Source organism: Ptychodera flava, chromosome 18 (assembly GCF_041260155.1).
Source record: "Ptychodera flava strain L36383 chromosome 18, AS_Pfla_20210202, whole genome shotgun sequence".
NCBI lineage: Eukaryota > Metazoa > Hemichordata > Enteropneusta > Ptychoderidae > Ptychodera > Ptychodera flava.
In genome coordinates, this window is record NC_091945.1 from 5,888,709 (window position 1) to 5,908,660 (window position 19,952).

A 19,952-nucleotide genomic window follows, 5' to 3' on the forward strand; every position below is an offset into this window, starting at 1 on the left:
AGGTCAATGACGTCTTGATATGACATCATTGACCTCGCCTGACATATTACAAAAGAATGGCATTGCTAATATTCATGCGCCTTTATTATGCAAAGTCACCGGTGGCAGTGGTGAAAGCGGGAGCAGAAGTGAAACGGAAGTGAGAGCGCCGCCACTGTTTGGAGTGTGCAACACTCAAACTAGTACTGAACAGTAACATCTAGAACGTGAGAAAAGTGTCCATTTTTGGCGGGATACCGCAACATCACAAACTCGACGTGATTGGCTAATGAATACTGAAAGCTGATTGGCTATCATAGTTCAAAGTCTGAATCCGCACAAGTCCACGAAAATAAACTTTCATCTCCGATATTTCTCCAGGCCGCGGAATTTTTGAGAAATAGCTCACAATCAATAAATTGAATGAAACATGAACATTGTTTTAATCTAAACACCAACTGAAATGCTGAAATGTGTCTTTGCTCAGTTCTTGTAATACACATTAATGAGAGCAAGAGTTAACTACCAATGGGTAAAGTTTGTTCACAGGTCTACTTGTATGTCCCATGGCTGTCTTAATTTCCGCTGATCTTACAAGGTTGTCGCGTCCGTAGTTGAGTCTTTCAACTTTAGCCAAACTCCAATTTAGGCGTCGCTTCACGTCGTCCTGAACAAGTACCATGTCTCCAACCTTGATGGCATTTACAGTTTTTCCGGACAAGTTATGGCTCTCGCGTAGAGCTGGTAAATACTCCGACACCCATCGACGCCAGAATCGGGTGTGAAGTGTAGTTAGTAGAGTATAGCGTCTGTTTAAATCATCGTGGTTGCCATATGTAGGGTCAGTGAGTTCGTCATCATCAACAGATAGATATGGCAACGTAGTCAAGGGACGACCATGCAGTAGATGAGCTGGAGTTAAAGGTATATTGTCTCTAACGTGGGCAGAGACGTAAGTTATCGGCCGGTCGTTCAGCATTGCCTCGACTTCAGTTAGCAGGGTGTTCAGCTCATCGTAGGTTACATATGCACGTCCCAGAGTTTACTTTATGGCGTTCTTCGTCAGCCCAATCAATCGCTCCCAAAACCCCCCAAACCATGGGGCTCGTTTGGGTATGAATTTCCATTCAACTCGTTTATTCACCAAGTAGTCCTTCACTTCAGGCGCGTCGAATAATCGGTTCAATTCGTCCGATGCTGATATGAAGTTAGTCGCGTTGTCCGAGATCATTTTACTAGGAAGTGAACGTCTCGCTGCGAAACGACGGAAAGCTTGCAGGAAACCTCTCGTCGATAAGTCAGTGACTAGCTCTAAATGAACCGCGCGTGTTACTGCACAGGTGAATAGACACGCGTACACCTTTGTGTCACGTACAGTTTTCGTAGATTTGATGTACAACGCTCCAGTAAAGTCTACTCCTGTTACAGTAAACGGTGGTGTAATGTTTACACGATCTGTTTGGAGAGGTGCCTGTACTGGATATGTGTACGAAGTTCCGCTTATCTTACGGCATGTGACGCACTTTCTCAGGAGAGACCTCGCAGTATGTCGTAGTTTCGGGATCCAGAATCGCTGCTGTAAGTTTGTTGAAAGGTCTCAGTCAGAAAAATGTAACAACTTAGCGGCTATTGAACCACTCTTTTTTGGGAGTGGAGATTTAGCCGACTGGTTCTGTCTCAGGCCTCTCAGCTAGGCGACTGATGCCGTATGTTGTGGGTTCGAATCCGATTGAAAACTATCCGTATTTTCTATCCTGGGGCGGTAACACTGCTGGTGGACAGAATTGTCCCGAGGTTATCGTTCGCCCAGTTAAAGCGATGAAATTCGTTTCTTCGCTTCGATAAACAGTCCGGGTTATGTCCATATAGAGGATAGTAGGGAAGAGCCAATGGCGTACCGTATATGTAATGAAATTAAGGCAAGAACCAATCACGTACTGTATATGTAACAAGGGTCAAAGGTTACGTTGGTTCACTTTGTTCAGATCGCGATGTGACCTGACAGATCCACCGATCGAGTGAGACTGTTGGCTACCCGGAAGTATCTTAGCTCCAGTCGATTGGCGACGTTCTACCGTGTTAAAAATTGTAAGATTTCTTCAGGAATAGTTTTCTGAGTTTCTTTACCCTTGACCATATTCGACAAAGAGTTATTGGACGTTTTTCGTTCTCTTTTCCAGCTTTTGGTTAACTTCTCGGCGATTGATCCGGCGCGCGTTTTTCTGAGCGAAGGGTCAATCGTACCGGGAAACGCATGGTGATCGAAAAAATCGTGCTCCATCGTGCTCCGATGACCGACTAAAACAGTGACCCATCTTTGTAAAGCTTGAAAAATTCTGCATACTGCAGTTGGCAAGGTTAAATTGAAATTTGACCAAAAATTGGCGATATTTGGCGACAAATAACTTACTGTAGATTTACAAGGGTCAAATGCTGATTTCTGGGAGCCGTACCCGGCCAGGAAATTCATCCAAATAAGTAATTTTCAATGTACTAACCACTTGTGTCGGTCACCATCTCGGCCGCACTGAACATTGTGCGTAACGTCTACAACTAAAAACTACCCAGTGCTAAAAATAAAGGGCGAAATCAAGCCGAAAAGTTCCAAACTCGTTGCAATGTACGAGCCAAGGTTTGCATGGTTAAGTATTCATGACGTTGGCGGCGGCAGGTTCGCTGATTGGTCAATCGTACTATCCTCTCTATGGACATAACCCGGACTGATAAAGTGTGTATGTGCGATGTATGATAGTGAGCATGCGTGCGTGAGTGCTTCACGAACTCTACAACGTGTTGAAAGGTCTCAGTCAGAAAAATGTAACAACTTAGCCGGCTATTGAACCACTCTTTTTGGGAGTGGAGATTTAGCCGACTGGTTCTGTCTCAGGCCTCTCAGCTAGGCGACTGATGCCGTATGTTGTGGGTTCGAATCCGATTGAAAACTATCCGTATTTGTTACAGTTGACTGTACTCCGGCGTGAAGAAGTCGTGAATGTGCGTCGAGAATTAAGTGATCGGTAAATCGATGATTATTCGGCAACAAAATCGGGAATTTCACATCGTAACCGATAGGCACGTTCTGTAATCTTCCATCGCATCTCAGTATTCCGCTTTCGTCGGCGAAAAGTTTCAGCTGTTTCTGTGTTGTAGCAAACTGTCCTTTCTGTTGCACTGAACGTCTGCCGTAAGTCTCTTGTTGGATGTGTTTGATCCAAACGAGTTCCGCGTGTTGTATTTCATCTGCAGTGATGGGTCCGCGTTTCCGAACAGCTGATTTCTTCAAATTCGATACGAATCTTATGACCAAGGCAGACACGCGAAGGAGTTTTGGCAGGTTGCTGTATCTGTTCGCGTCCACAATGAATTGTATACCAGTCGCTGGCATTTCGCGTTCCGGTTCGCTGACAATTTTGTTATCTCCTGTCTGATCTGAGTTACCAAGGAGATCGTCGTCTCTTGCAGCTGACAGTGAAACGTGGTGTATGGCACTGTCAAACAATTCGCTGATTGGCCAGTCGCCGTGGTGTAACCAAGAGGGTCCATTCCACCAAAGTTTGTTTGTCTCTAGGTTACGCGCAGAAATCCCTCGGGTTAGCAAATCTGCTGGATTTTCCTTTGTAGGACAGTATTTAGCGTAGTCTGGCAGAGACCCTGCGATTCGCGTTCTTCCCTGTTGGAACACGCGCGCGCCCTTCAGAGACGCGACGCGAATCCCAGGGTCTGGACGTTCTTGCAAGCGACCGGTCGGATTTCTGCCTGATCCGGGTACTTTATAGAACTCCACGCATCCGTTAATCAAAACAAAAATGACAAGTAGCATAGCCAAATAAAATTAAAAATGAAAAATAAAAACATACCGCGTATATAAGTCTACCAGCTACTGGTATATATTCTCTCCGCCCAGTTAGATAGGTGTTTCTTTTGACATCACTACCCTTATGAATATTCATATACTTGCGAGAACCGACAGTCGCTGTGTCTGGCAGCGCGTGCTCACAGCTGCACAGCCTTCGAATGCAGGCCCATCGCGGCGCGCACAAAACAAGGCACAGCGACTGTGGAGAGTCTATATTTAGCAGTACAAGAAATTCCTCTGATTTCCTGACGCGATTGGCAATAAAGACTGGAAGTTTCTTGTCGCTGTTTAACCAGTGTAGAACTATCTCGCTGTCTGACCATAAAATACACTGTTGAATACGTAGTTTATCCATAAATGCGTTGCACAAGAACTTGATTAGCCTTGAGCCAACCAAGGCAGCCATCAACTCCAACTGAGGTAAAGTTAGTTCTTTGAGAGGTGCAACTCGAGTTTTGGCCATGACGATTGCGGTCTCGTTGCCATGACGAAGGTATGCGACCGCACCATATGCCTTCTTGCTTGCACCGGCAAACACATGTAAGTCGTAGTCTTGGCTGTCAGGTTGAATTGGAGAATCGAAGTACTGTCGCTTGAATTTCAGCTCTGTAGTTTTACTGATATCATTCGCTATATCCGTCCACTGTTTACACATTTCGTTACCAAGGGGTTCATCCCAGGCCAGTCCTTTCTTCCACAATTGCTGTATGAACACCTTTGCCTTGACATGAACTGGAGAGAGGTAGCCAAGCGGGTCGTACAAGCTCGCTGTTGTTCTGACGACTTCGCGTTTCGTGGTGAGACTATCGACCGGTTTGAGATCTTTCTTGGCGTACGTTAGTTCATCTGTTTCGGTCAACCAACGAAGTCCAAGTGCGTTTACGGTAGTGTCCGGTTCGAGTTTATGGTCTCTTTCTGCAAGCACGCGAATGTCTTCACAGTTAGACGACCAGCTTCGTAGATTAAATCCGCACGTTTCAAACAAGTGGTTTGACTCTTCATAGTATTCGACCGCATCTTCGTTGCTATCGGTTCCGCTGAGGATATTGTCCACGTAAATATTGTTCTCGAGGTCGGTCGAAGTTGGAGTGCGTTCGCGAGATTCTCAGGGTTTTCTCTCGACTGCGCGATTGCGCATTTCGAGCCTTTTTCTGCCCTTTGAAAGTTACTGACTGCGCGAAATCGCGCACAAAACACAGCACGCACGTCCGTATGATGGTGACCCAAGCGCACTGTGTAGTGACCTGTAAATTTGCCGTTATTCCCCCGGAAAAGACAAAATATCGCCTGTCATTCAATTTTGGTGACGTGATAACGTGGAGTGTACGCATCGAAAAGAAAACACAGTAAAGGACATAGTTGTGCTTCAGTCTCCATGGATACCAGTGCCATGCATTTTATGTTCATGTTTTGATAGGATATGTTGTTTGGGCCCAATGTCATTAGTAAGCATTAAAAAATACTGCCCCCTCAAATGTCAAGTTTGCCCCCTAATTTTGATGAATGGGGCAGAAATTGCCCGCTTCGGTGAGCATGCAGAGAAAACACTGGATTCTAAGTGGGTCTTTACAACCGCGTTGAGGATGAATGGGGAGCTGACGGCGCCAAAGAGTATCACCTTGAAACAATACGTTTGAACGAACTTTCCGGGTTCATCGGTTCGGATAACCACAAGAACTTTGTAAACTGACGGTCACTTTCATCCAATCGCACGTGTAGAAAGGCCTTTTCGATGTCGCTCGAAAAGGCGATGCGGTTTACCCGAAATCGAAGTAGAATTTGCGTTAGGTCGTTCAGTAGAGGCGGGCCCGTTAGTAGGCAATCGTTCAAACTTGGAGAATCGGTCGACTGCTTGCAACTACAGTCATAAACAATCCGTATTGGCGTCGTGGCTGAATCTTTCTTGACTGGGTGATGTGGCAGATAGTGGCCGCTGCGACGCTCACTCTCATCATCTGTCGTTTCTTCGATGAAATCCCGCGCCTTTTGGTCGGAAATGATTTTGTCATAACGCTCCAGAATGTCCGGTGTCAGTCTGCGAGCCATAGAACGCGTACGCATCTCCGCGATATTGTAGTTTGTGGGTAGGGCGGGTGGTCTGGTTTCCATGGTAACCGTGCCACATACTTGCCATTTTCAATGTGTGAGTGTCTCTGTACAGTTCGAAGTCATCTTTCGTTTTATTGTTTGCGAGTAGTTCGTCTTTGATACCGATTGTCTCGAGATCCCAATAAACTTTGAGTTGAGACTCTTCTTCGCAGGTGTCTGTGAGAATGTGTAGAATCGTGGCTGGGTTTTTGGTCGCCTTTCCTGAGTGAATGGGACCGGAAAGTAGATATCCGAACTTTGAGGACACGGCGGTAGGTCCTGAGCCACGAATCACGCGATCTTCTACAAAATCCCAATAATAGTCCGCACCGATCAACACAGATATCTCGAACGAAGTGGCATCCGAAACGGGGTGAGCTAGGGTCAATTCTCGTAGGTAGGGTACATTGATGAGCGATCGTGTGACAAAGTTAGTCATTCTTGTGGTGATCTGAGGAACTATGAGCACAGAAATGTCTATTTTCTGTCCAGAGAGCGTATTCAGTGTAAGCGTGGTTACATCGATTGATCTTTCGCGAGGTTGATTGTCACCGAATGATGTCAGCCGAATTACTTCAGTGCCTTTAATCTTCAAACGAATTTTGTAGCGAAAGTTCTCGTGACGAATGAACGCGTAGCACCTTCGTCGAATAACACCGTGGCGTCAACTGTTTGGCGTTTCGTAGAGACTGGAACGACGGCTGTTTTGAGAAGGATTGGTCCGTTTCGCGAGTTACTGGCATTGTGGCTCTCCTCCGTCTTGGCAAATTGAACGTGTGTCTCAGTAGCTGGGGTATTTTCGGTTGCCTTTGCAGTTTTATCAGTCTTATTGTCCGTGTGATCTTGATGAAGAGACGTGTGATGTTTTCTGCGGCATACACGACAACTGAATCTTGATTTGCACTCACTGACTCGGTGCTTTCCCAAGCAATTGAAACAAAGTTTATCGCGTTTCACAATATCAAGTCGCTTGGCGCGATCTGAGACGACAATGCAGTCGTTGGGAAAATGAGAGTCCTTACAATAGGCACACGCTCTGGATTTCTTGGGTTTAGCGGGTGAAGCTTTGGCGTGAAATGCGGCAGTCATGGATGGTTTGTCGGAGGAACCGCAGTCAAGTTCATCGGTTGAGTATCCAGCGTGTAGCGCGTCGATTTCCTTGTAAATCGCTTTCCGTAGATCGGCTAGATTCCATTCGTTGTTACCGTGTTCCCGTGCGATTTGTTTGCGAGTATTTGCTGGAAGTTTTTCTAAGACTATGGGTACAAGTAAATCTCCGTACGATTCTTCACTTTTCCCAAGAGATTGAAGGCCACGAATGTAGCTCTCAAGGGTGTCGTAGAAATTTCTGAGACTACTGAGTTCTCCTGTGGGAGTAGGCATGTCCCACAACGCTTTCATGTAGGCGCTTATTATTTTGTGCTTTTGGCCATACCGCTCATCCAAAAGTTGAAGTGCATGTCCGTAGTTTGAACTTGTGAGAGATAGACCTTCGATGGTCCGAGCTGCCTCACCTTTAAGCTGAGCGCGTAAGTACTGGAATTTCTGTACGTCTCCCAGATTTTTGTCGTCATTGACAGCAGACTTGAAGGCGTCAAAGAAACTCACCCATTTCAGTATGTCCCCGGAGAAGGTGGGTAGTTGAAGCTTCGGTAGACTAGTTGTCTTCACAGAAGTAGACTGAGTTGCGGGTAAAGCTCCTCCGTTGTTAGATCTGACTGGTGATGAGCTTTCCGAATTTCTGTCGATAAATCTGCATATCTTACGTTTCCTGTCGAACACGTTATGGAGATAGTCGTCAGCCTCCTCGATGACTCCTTCGAGTGCACCCTCGTCAACACTTTCGATTATTTTCAAATCTACTGATGCAAGAATATCGTACTTAGAGTTTATCAACTCACTCAGAGTGATGAGATTGTCCAGGGCAGTCGTCTTGTTGGCTTCAGAGTCGAAAGAGGCGATGAGATTTTCGGCCTTGTTGAAGAGTTTGGTCAGCGAAGCCCGATGGCCTCTTCTCGTTCCCTTCAGTCTCGTGAGTGGTGTCGATACGGGTTGCTCTGGAGCGTCTGCCATCCTGGTCTCGGCACCAAAAAATGTATGGGATGGGGATGTGAGCAAGGTTCTGAGTCAGTATAAATAACTGGATCGACACCCGAATCAGCGTTCAACCGCTTTATTGACTAGAACTCAACAACACTAAACTAGTACTGAACAGTAACATCTAGAACGTGAGAAAAGTATCCATTTTTGGCGGGATACCGCAACATCACAAACTCGACGTGATTGGCTAATGAATACTGAAAGCTGATTGGCTATCATAGTTCAAAGTCTGAATCCGCACAAGTCCACGAAAATAAACTTTCATCTCCGATAACACTGCACCGTGCACCGCCACGGGACCGGCCATGAATTGACAGGTGTCGGCAAATTATACAAATTTTCAATACGTTTGTTTGTATGTTTTAGGTACAACTGTACTTGTGCCTAAGTGCAATGCGATGATGTGACTGCAAACAACATAATTTTGACCATAATCATAATGACGTAACGGATTCTTATTCGCTCAGCTGTTTTATATGTACAAATACCAACGGAGGTCATGCATACTGCGAAGGTCACACGTGCGCGTCGCTGTAAGTAGTTCGGTTACAGTGAAATATAATTTGTATTTTCACTAGTTAAAATATGGGCTCATATCAGTACCGTCTGAACAATAGAGAATGGCAATACAGGCACAGCATGTATGATAAATATACATCATATCATTCTGTTATTTAATTAGGAGACATGAATGGCGACAATGCGTGTGGGAAATCCAGACCATTTTTTGAGACAGACTCATTTTTGGAAAAGATTTCACTAACATGTACTTTACTGCATAGAAATTGTACTTGACGAGCAAATTTTGTATCGTGTTAAAAATAAATATGAATCCAACAGAGTTACTGTTTCTGTGGTGTCTATCGGAACACATAACTATGCCGACATTCTTGTCACGTTTGGAAGCATATGCAGTCAGACTGTCTGCCGCGCCAAGCTAACTATCGCCTACATCAGTACATGTACCAGCCGTGCACTTGACATCAGAAAGTAAAAATTCTAAATATGATTGCATCGCGATGAGCTCGCTAAACGAGATGGCGTTCGTAAAATGCACAGAAGTTTATCAGTCAGGTTGTAATTATTTATGTATGGTCCAGCGGGTTTTATGTAAAAATTATCTTTTTTTTTTGCTCTCATTGTACGATTTTGCCGACGCGACGTTCGGCGTCGCGTCGTTTCAAAGCATGCCGCATGTACATGTATCGGACTCGACTGCGCTGTATGTAAATCATTATGCAATGTCTGAAAGGCGATCGATCGCCGGTTGAATTCATGGATTGAATTTCTCCGTTGTCTTACTTTAATCATATCAAAAAAGTTTAATTTCTTGCGCTCAGAGCGATTCGCGTGCAGAGTATTTAGCCAGTTCCAGTTGTTGCCCTTGAATGCGATTGTCTAATCAAGGCTAACAATTAGCGTGGCCGTTATATTTGTAAAATCTTTTCATTTTCACCCCGGGGGGGGTACTCTCAATATTTTCATACGGGGGTGTGCGGCCCAAGTTTAAAACGTCTACCCATGTGTATTGTCAAAAATAGACCCATTGTTAGGGACTTTTTGTCAAAATCAGACCCATAGTTAGGGAAAAATGCAGCGATCAAAAAAGAAAATAAGCTGACCAGTTGTCAAGTAGAATACTAGCAAACAAAAGTATTAAAGGGCCGTGAGCTGCAATGTCATTGAATTTGTTCAAGTTCAAATATTTCCAATAATTTCAGATATTATTTGATTTCTACCAATAAAGTGATATTACCTTGCACTGTCATGAAAACAATAATTTGTTACAAAACAGCCAGGAATTTTTACATAGTCTAATAAGTTAATCTTAAATTTCCCGCAATTTTCCAATACTTCACATATTACAATGAAAATAGAGAATACCTTGTCTCAGTGAAGTATATTCCGTCCCATGAGATCTATTGGATGGAAACACGTTGGTATAGGCCTAATTCTTCTAGGATTATGCACTGTTTTCACTATCTGTTTGAAAATTCACATGGGGCGGCCACATTTAGGTGTGGCACCACTTAATCATTTATCTGTTTAAAACTTACATATGTGCTTACATTCAGAGGTTCATGTAACTTATACTGAGAAAGCGTTGTCCTTATATTTAAAAGTAGCCGGGTAATTTAAGAAAGTAGACGGGTGGACAGCGAGGGAGCGAAGCGGCCGAGAGGGGGAGAGTGCGAGAGGGGGGTGTCCCCCCTCTCGCAAGGCGAAAAATGAAATTTTTTAGTGGAAATGGTGTTCTCTGGTGGCATCTGAGGTGACATTTGACTAATTCATTGAACATTTAGCTGAGACTTAAAAGGTGCTTTTGTTGTGTCTTAGACGTGGCTCACATACAACAAAACAAAAGAATTTGTCATGAATTTGTCATGCTTTTCATATGAACTGCAGATTTCATAATGGTACACTGTCACTTAGCAAACATCAAGGTATCTCTGACATATATCTCTGATTTTTTATCTCTGAGAGATTAATTAAGTAATGCGCTCAAAGAGCCCGCTGAAAAATATTAAACCCAGGTATTGAACATACAGATATGATATATCTCTGATATATGTATGTCTGATACATTTAAGTTGGGTGTGCTGAAAATTATGTCTGATTATTAAAGTTATGTGCCCGAAGGGCGTGCCGAAAACTGCAACAAATTACTGAATGATGAAATTTGTGGCTGACGTGATGCATTTTACGCAATTATGAGGCCGTGTCAAAATCTAAAAACACACTGACCCCTATTGGGAATTTCAAAAACATGGTGACCCCTATCACCAAATCAAAAACAGGGTGACCCCCATGAATCCACCGCCCCCCGCCCCCTAGGCCGAAGAAACTGACCAGTCCCTTAATTATCATGCATGCAATGTCTTTACTGCCACTGTGCTATATAAGCCCACATTTCCACCAGTCATCAAAAAACAGAAATGGATTTTCACTGTGTAGCCTGAATCATTTTTTAGAATATGCAAAATCACAATAACTGCACAGTATATCCTCTAAGCTCGCTCGGCACAGCACATTTCATCTTTCCGGCTATGTGTGACTGGAAGCCATGCCAAGGAAGCCATGCAGACGACAACGTAAGGATGAAATCAAATCCCGATATCTTTCACAGCTTCGTACTGTTTTGTAACATTTGAATAAAAGATCGAGGTTTATTTCCGGGGGTTTATTATAACTTAAACTATGGGGATTTTCTGAAAAAAAATGGAATCCTAACCTCAAATGTGTAAATGCCACGAGCAAAACCTCCCGCGACACCTTAAACACCAAAAGCCGCCATGACAGATGACTTCCAAGGATCAGACGCACAGGAACTGACGACATTGGTTGCTAAGTAACAGTCTTTCAGTGGGGTCAACCTGGGTCACGTCACTGCAGAGAAGGTTCTCGATTGAGAGTCGCGTCACCACATCACTATCACCGCATACGCGCATTGCCTATCACGGTCAGCGCGGCGCGGCCTGCCCGAGGGATGGGTCTTGAGGATTTTATACCGTTATTCTAATCCCAGGGGTTTCATTAAGAGCCGGCAGCCGGCGAAATTGACCGGTTACTCTCACGATTTCGCCGGCTACTTTTTCGGAAAATTTGAAGTCTTTCATAGCTAAAGTATTGTTTACCTTCTGAAATGATACGGACAAGTTTAACAAGCTGTGTAATCAAACTTTTCAACGGCTTTTAAGTGAAAGAAAATGTAGAAGACGAGCGACTAGTACGATCGCCTGTATACTACGATGCAGCACGGTCTTGCGTATACTGCCTCAATAAAAATCGGAATTGCAACGGACGATTCTATTGGCTACCTGATTGCTGATTCATATGTGGTGACCTTTATATACGCCAATGAAATCGTGCATACTACACCTGTCGGCCGTTGTTAGCTCAACTCAAAATGGTCGATGAACAAATGAAGACGGAAGCGATCGCAAGGTCAAGCTTCGCTGTACGATCTTCGGTTTTGCAGTGGACCAAGAAACAGGAGAAGGATAATTACGTGGATTTAACCTGTTTTCGAAGGCAATGACCTGATGTTTTTCTCACGAAAAAACTTCCCGATTACAGTTCGAATTTTAGTAGGCCGACGTGCCGACGTATGATATGTAGGCCTACTGCTTGTCGGTCTTGCCACGCCAATTATTGGCGTGGCTCGACCGAAAAGCAGTACATATCATACGTCCAGCTGGTTATATATACCTTCACATTTACGCCTACCGCAGTGCAACGCACGACGGCCTGAATAAGAATGTCGCCCAGAGTGGTTTAAAATAAGATCAGACCTCTAAATTCACTTCACTTCGTCAGGTTAAATCCAAATGTGAGCTTCTGAACGTACAAATTTTCATATCCTATATCAAGGTTCTTACTTTGCATACCCATATAGTCAAATAACCTTGAGGGTCTTTGATTCTATTTGCGAAATATGGTAATGATTGTAAGTTTTTATCATTATTCGTTATATAAATTATCCTTTTTACCTCCCCAGTGGTATAAAAGTTCTTCATCTACAGATTTCCATACCATACATCACGGTTCTTAATTTTCAGCATAACATTGTACATTAAATTGAAAAGTTTCTCATTTACTGTGCTTAAAATATGAGTGTTTCATCCAGGATGGCATCAACAAGGGGATTTTCCCCGTTTACCAGAAAATTTTGGGGGCATTTCACCAGTTCATGTGTTCTACTTGTACCTCTAAGGTGTGACTGGCACCATTTTATTGGGGGGGGGAGTGGTGCCCCTTGACAAATTAATTGGGGGTGCCAACATTTCAACAGAGGGGGAATCCCCTATCCCCCTGTCTAGATGTAACACTGTATAATATCATCTACAATATCAAATTTATATCCTTAATAATGGTGAATTATTATAGTTTAGGGTGAAAGCATAAAGGCTCTAGAGACTTCAGTTTTCTTTGTTCAAAATATCGTCAACATTACCACATTTTATCATTTTTAATTATGAATTATCATATTTAGGCCTAATCTCCCAGGAAAATGGCTTTTATGATATGACTACAAATTGCTCTGGAACACTGCTGACAATTCTCCTAAAAATACTAGAAATTCAAGAGACTGTGAGCTGTAAAAAGTGAATTTTAGCTCATTTTTCAGGGTTTTCGGCCTTCCCCCTCCCGGACCCTACCCCGACGACGACCGCTTTGTTGTCATGCCAGCTGCAAGCCGCCTACTTTTCCATTCTGGCCCCCTACTTCAAAACTTAATGAAACCCCTGCGGTTATAATCCATGTAAAAAAATTAGGGACGTTCGCTGTGTTTTGCGACCCATGTTTAGGGATTTTTCCAATGAAAAGTCAACCCATATTTAGGGATTTTTCCGCGAAAAAGTGACCCATTGGGGCGGCACATACCCGTTCACCTTTCTATGGGAGAACCCCCCCCCCCCGGGATTTTCACCGACATCGATGTTCAACGTCGTGTGTATTGTCCTGTTTATGACATGTTCTATAATGCGGTACATTTATACCTCGGTTTTTGTCTACAGCAGTTCAATTTCAAAGGATGTGAATTTCGAAGGTGTTAATAGACGTAATTTGTTGGTGCACAGCAAAGTTTCAGCGGACACGAAACGCGCTCAAATACTCACATTGGAAAGTTAAAGCGCAGTGGTCGTCGCGCTGCGCGTGCGTGATTTTTTTGTTGACAAACATAAATTTTGTAAACATAAGTCTTCTCAACTTCAATAGGAGTGAGATGGGAGCAGTCCCCCACTTTGTTAAGGCCTTTGTAAGACTCAACATCATGCAATAGTAAAATATTAAGATCGGAAACGAACTTCAGTGGAGTATTTCTATCTATAAACTCGTGTAGAGCTACGAACATTGGGACACTACACTCAGCACATTATGTCGCTGAGTTTACTGCACGCAGACACAGTGAACAAAAAGGTTTGATCGCGCGCGATCACGCTGGTTGTACACAATGCTATGTACAGTACAGTGAAAATACATAACTAAAATGATCAACATTGCCTATATATGTAGACCAGCAACAAGCACAATGCCTAACACAAAAATTACACTCAAGACCACGATCGGCAAGCCAGAGCAGGACACGGGAGATGTTGTTGGGAGACGGTCACCGCGTTGACGTACACGGATATAGAGAATCCGGTCCCACAACGTACCGGCCCGCGACGACTTGGCCCACAACCAACTGTTGATCACCATGTCTTACTTCTTCTAATATTACGTGGTAAGAAATAGTAAAATGACAGGAAACAATAGACAAAACGAGAGGGTTTTCGCGGCATTTGGCAGGAAAATTGCACGGCTACACCGTGCATAGACGTATCGAGAGATCCTGTGCCCCGGTCCTATGCACGGTCATGGCAGTGATCCAACCGCTAGCTGGTGTAGGCCTACCGGTGCTGGGCAAACTTCGTTGTTGTACCTCCTGATTGCCGGGTAGGTCTGAATCCTCTTTCAAGTGAGATAACCCCCACATAACAAGAAGACCTATGAAAGGTCCTTCGCTTGACTTGATACCTGTACTCGGAATTCTCGTTAGCACCCCCAAACGGGGTAAACTTTGTAGTTGAGTTGGATTCTCCACAGCCGAGTGTAGCGCGCCATATACCCGGTTTGACACCGACGTTCATACAGACCACGGAACGGAACAGATGCAGAGATGCTTCTTGCTGCAGCGGGCATTGCTCTGCGAGCTGTAGATTTCTGTAGTTTGGGTTGTTGTCTTTGTACTCCTGTCGGGCCTCTCGAAATGAAAGCTCTCGTCCTTGCTAGCGATGTCGAAAACCTAGAGCCCGGTCGTTGATAGTCTGTTGGCGTATACATGCGTACATGCGTACGTCTAGCTCTATGGCTCGAGCGATAACAGTAGCCGAGCCCAATTCAACTGATTCAAGAAAATCATGAGCAAATGTGATCTCAATCCAGCGTGCAATTATTGTTCAATATTCAGCAGATATTTAACTTAGATTAATTGACCTTTTATTGCATGTTACATTTGGTTAGTTGGTAGGCCTATGCTTGTGACAGATCAGCCGCCATTTTAACAAGCGGCAATATCGCAAACATTACAATCAACCCGTAACATGTGCGGCGTTCTTGGATTTGTTTACAACAGAGGGGGACCCCCTCAGGAGGATGCGCAGCGCGACGACCACTGCGCTTTAACTGCTGTTTATGATCGATCGAAAGTTATCACTGAATCTTGCTTTTGACCCTATAGCAGTCACACCTAAATGGAATCTTCCAGTCTTTACTAATCAGCGATCTTGTACGTATAGTTAATCGCACGAGTAGGTGTGCTGTTACAGTTGTAATCACCACGCTTATGGTCAGGAACTTGTAAACATCACGAGGCCGAAGGCCGAGTGATGTTTACAGGTTCCTGACCATAAGGGATTGGTCAGTTTCTTCGGCCTGGAGGGGGGGGCGGTGGGTTACTTTTTGCCGACGTCAAAAGTGGCTGACCCCCCTATTCCAAATTTTGAAAACAGGGTGACCCCCCTATTCCAAATTTCGAAAACAGGGTGACCCCCCGGCGCGCGACATAGGTAAAACAAAAGGTGGACAAAAATTATATATATATATATATATATATATATATATATATATATATATATATATATATATATATATATATATATATATATATATATATATATTATATTTTACATTTTACATATATATTTATATTTAAATAGTCATTCTATGTTTTAATGAAATTGTTAACATGTCAGTTGTAAGATAGGAATTTCAAAGTGTCAATCTTAAAGTTTGAATACAGTACATTTTGAATGAGCTGTATTTTGAATGAGCTGTGAATGTATTTCACACTTTCTATGCTCAACCAGATGTCCTGAACTGTTGTACAGAAATGGATGACAATCATTAATATCAAACAGGAAAAAGCAGTAAATCAAAAGTTTTGATGGGTGTTAAGACTTGCCAACCATCCAATTAAATCTCCTGAGGAGCCATAGAGAGCTTTTTTAGCCAAATCTGATGTGTACAGTGTCTAAGAGGACCTTTTCTTGTAACATTGAAACCATAAAAGCACAGCTAATAATGACAAAATCTGCCTTTTGTAACTGTTATTTTGTTCATAAAAAAAGCATCTTTCTACAGAAAACCTGTGACGCAAAGGAAAATAATTGCATCAATGAGAAGGAAAGATATCCTGTCATTTTTCTATCTCTAAAGTAAGTCACTGTATCAAATATATATTGTGAAATATTTGTGCATGTTGCTTTCTCATACTGAATTCTCATGAAGAGAACAGCAAAGTATCAGGAATTTGTCATCCTTTTCATATGAAATGCAGATTTCATAATGTACACTTTCACTTTGCAAACATCAAGATATCTCTGATTTATTAAAGTATGGCGCCCGAAGGGCGCGCCGAAAAATATGAAACATCCTGATATCTCTGATATATATGCCTTGATATTTAAGTCATGCACCTGAAGGGCATGCTGAAAAATGTCTGATATATTAAAGTGATGAGCTGAAGAGCAAGCTGAAAAATATTGAACATACAAATATCTCTGATGTATGTATGCTTGATATGTTAAAGTTGGGCGTGCTGAAAATATGACTGATTATTAAAGTTACGCGCATGAAGGGCGCGCCGAAAAATACAACTGAATGATCAAATTTGTGGCTGACACTAGCATTTTAGGCAATGATGAGCCTGTGTCAAAATTCAAAAACACACTGACCCCCATTGGGTATTTCAAAAAAATGGTGACCCCCCATCACCAAAGTCAAAAACAGGGTGACCCCCCCCCCATGAATCCACCGCCCCCCCCCCAGGCTGAAGAAACTGACCAATCCCTAAGTGTGGTGATTACAACTGTAACAGCTCACCTACGAGGTGCGATTAACGACTTATACCACGAAAAAGAGGCAAATCTTCTCTAAAATTTGAAAATTACTACCAATAAATTGTCGACTTTTCATTTGAACACCCCAATGGAATGAAGCGACCCATTGTACGTCGAAAGGTTTACAGAGGTCATTATGCACCTGGCATGCGAGTTTGGGAGAATGACCTATCCCAGACAAGTAGGACAAGGGCTGTGCTGAACTGCAAATCTGCATTTGAATAAGGGCTACAGAGTGGTATAATGTACCTGTGTAGAAGGAAACTGTTTTAATCTGATTGGTTAAACAAAATGGCTTGCCTTACTCTGTCGTTTTGGCTATTGGCTAGGGAGAAGTCATTCAATCTGTAGATGCATGTAATTGCCTCGTGGATGCATCAGGCTTTCAATGCCATTTTGGTGTTTTTGACTGGTCAAGATGGATCTTGTCAACTTGTCTGATCTGATGACCCTTAAGACTTCCTAGAGGTCCATGGACGGCCATGTAAAAACAACCAAAGTGGATTTTACACGGGCAAACTGCCCTATAAGAGCAGCCGCTACTACAGAGTTCATCCAATCCACGATGTGTAGTTCAACTTATAAAAAAACTTGGCGATGATACCACCGACAGGACAGTACTATCGACGACCCTTGCCAAGGGGTAATCAAGTTCTCCTACCAGAAAGTAGGCGTCTTTACGTGAAGCAAATGTGCGAGATGGCTTGGATAGAAGGCCATCACACTGGGCATTCTGGCAAGGTAATTTATTCTTTTACTAAGATATTTATACAATCATAAAACGAATTCTGTAAAGTTATAAAATTAAATTCATTGATCAAAATATTTTGTTGTGTGTGTGGCAATATCACAGAATTTCTTTCCTCTATTCCACAAACGTATTAAATAAAAAGGCTGTACTTATTTCCATGCTATTTGTGACATATGTTTTGTGTTTGATAATTTCAGGTGAATGTGGCAACATCAGGGATTCGATGAGCAGCTTATCAAAGAACAAACAGGTCACAGATCAGATGACGGTTAATGCGCCTCAAATGTTTGTCGATCTCACTACAAGAGCATGTGTCGAATACATCTACCATTTTCATCTAATGTTAATCAGAGGAAGCTGTAAGTAAACCAGTTTCTTAAGTTGCTACGAAACAACATAACAAAACAGACAGGATTGGTCCAACCCAAGAAGACGCCGAATTAAAAAATAGGCAGATCTTCATCAACAAATCATGTTGCTTATATGAGCATGGTTCAAAGAAAGTTAAAATTGAATTAGAAAATGTGATGTTATAACATTTCAGTTGAACATTTGTCTTTATTGTGTTATTGAATGTGTGTGAATGCTTTAGACATCTCGACTGGACCTATTGTTCTCATGCAAATTAGTAATCGTTCATACTTTTTTTATATTTAAATGAGTAATCACCACACTTTTATAGATGTGATAATGATTTCTTTCATTAAAGTGTGGTGATTACTTATTTACATATGAATAAAAATGTGACTGATTACTAATTTGGATGAGAACGATAGGTGGCAGTCGTGATTTCAGGGATAAATTAATGGCAAGAACAATAGGTCACATGACCTGGAGTGGAATAATATACGTAACTATTTGCCTACGCTCATACCTCATACCTCATACCTCATACGTCTACGCTCATACGCTCATATTACAAATTTGTTTTTTGAGCATAGCGCCCTCTCGCGGCGATGTCTCTTGTTCTTAGTTTTATGGCTTCTGGGATTTATACGGAACCTTACAAAGACAATACCATTATTTGTAGATGGTGGAAACTCTACCAGTATGTACAAAGAGCTGTGTTGGAAATGTACAAGCTTGTCACCACTGACGACCAGAAATTCTCAAACATCGTAAAGACTAGGTCTGAGCTATCACCATTCTGAGAAAAGTTTACTCACTCATTAGGATATATGATAAATACCTAACCAGCCAGATGATGGTTTCCGATATGCCAATGGAGAGAATGCAGAATTCGTACTTGTTAATCATACGGGTGCACAACGGATAAGTTGCCAACTAAATAAGCTTACAAAACCTCTTCTGAAATCAAGCCTCACATCTTTTAAATTATAGATACGAAGGAAAAACATACTCGAAGACTTCGTATTTTGCTCTTCCTCTTGCTCTCTGTCTGGCAAAAATGCGCAGGCTTTTCCCTTCTATAGTACAAAGATATGTATCACACATAACATATACAGCAGCATATATACATAAAGCAACATTTAAGCGACGGGCAAAGGCACTTGTTATGGGTTAAGTAAAACTTGAAAAGACTGGCGTCTTCAGTAATTGATATGCTTTTGTACGATGAAAAGTAAAGTATACAAATACTCTATATAAGGGCATATGCTGACTGTCCATTGACCCTGGAAAAATTGCAAATTTAAAATGAAAGATTTAATCTATCAACAAATAAACGTTCTTAGTGCAGTACAGGGAATTGCACAACTATACACGTCACTCTATTTCTGATAATTACTCGTCTTTATCAGTCACATCATTTTCATTGACTACTATTTATATATAATCCCATGGTATTTTTCTCTGTTTGACGTCATCGTATACGAGTGTTTTTCGCGGATCCGTACAACTTCGAGCCGAAGGCGAGAAGTTGTGCGGCTCCGCGAAAAACACGAGTATACGATGACGTCAAACAGAGAAAAAATACCATGGGATTATATATTTATCACATGAACAGTCTTCTTATTTTTCTTTTGACGTAGATGGATCAAAATTATCGTAACAAATTGCATGAATTTCGTCGCGATTTGTGTTTTACTTACGCGGATTACTTTCATTTAAAGAGTAAAGCGGCCCGTCACCCAGGAGATACTTTCATTCATAAATCCCATCAAGCTGAAATTTGCTACATTAAAGGGTATCTCCACCAACCAGACGTACGGATTCGGTCACGTGAACGTGTCAATCATTGTCTCGCGCTGTACCGATGCTAAGGCAAGTTGGCCATCGGCGGACATAACTTTCACCGTGCTAGCGACGGATAGCCATAGTATTCAGAGTTACT

General features: G+C 42.5%; 2 protein-coding genes across 2 annotated transcripts; both read right to left on the reverse strand.

Annotated features, from left to right (window-relative positions):
* Window positions 1-2,875: 2,875 nt before the first annotated feature.
* LOC139117895 (uncharacterized) lies at window positions 2,876-6,362 on the reverse strand. The gene is made up of 3 exons (XM_070681129.1): window positions 5,963-6,362; window positions 4,230-4,750; window positions 2,876-3,592 (listed from the first exon to the last, which is right to left on the reverse strand). The coding sequence occupies exons 1-3, from the start codon at window positions 6,360-6,362 to the stop codon at window positions 2,876-2,878; spliced, it is 1,638 nt and encodes a 545-aa protein (XP_070537230.1).
* A 152-nt stretch (window positions 6,363-6,514) lies between these two features.
* LOC139117896 (uncharacterized) lies at window positions 6,515-7,996 on the reverse strand. Its single transcript, XM_070681130.1, has one exon. It carries the CDS (start codon window positions 7,994-7,996, stop codon window positions 6,515-6,517), a length of 1,482 nt encoding a protein of 493 aa, XP_070537231.1.
* Window positions 7,997-19,952: the final 11,956 nt, after the last annotated feature.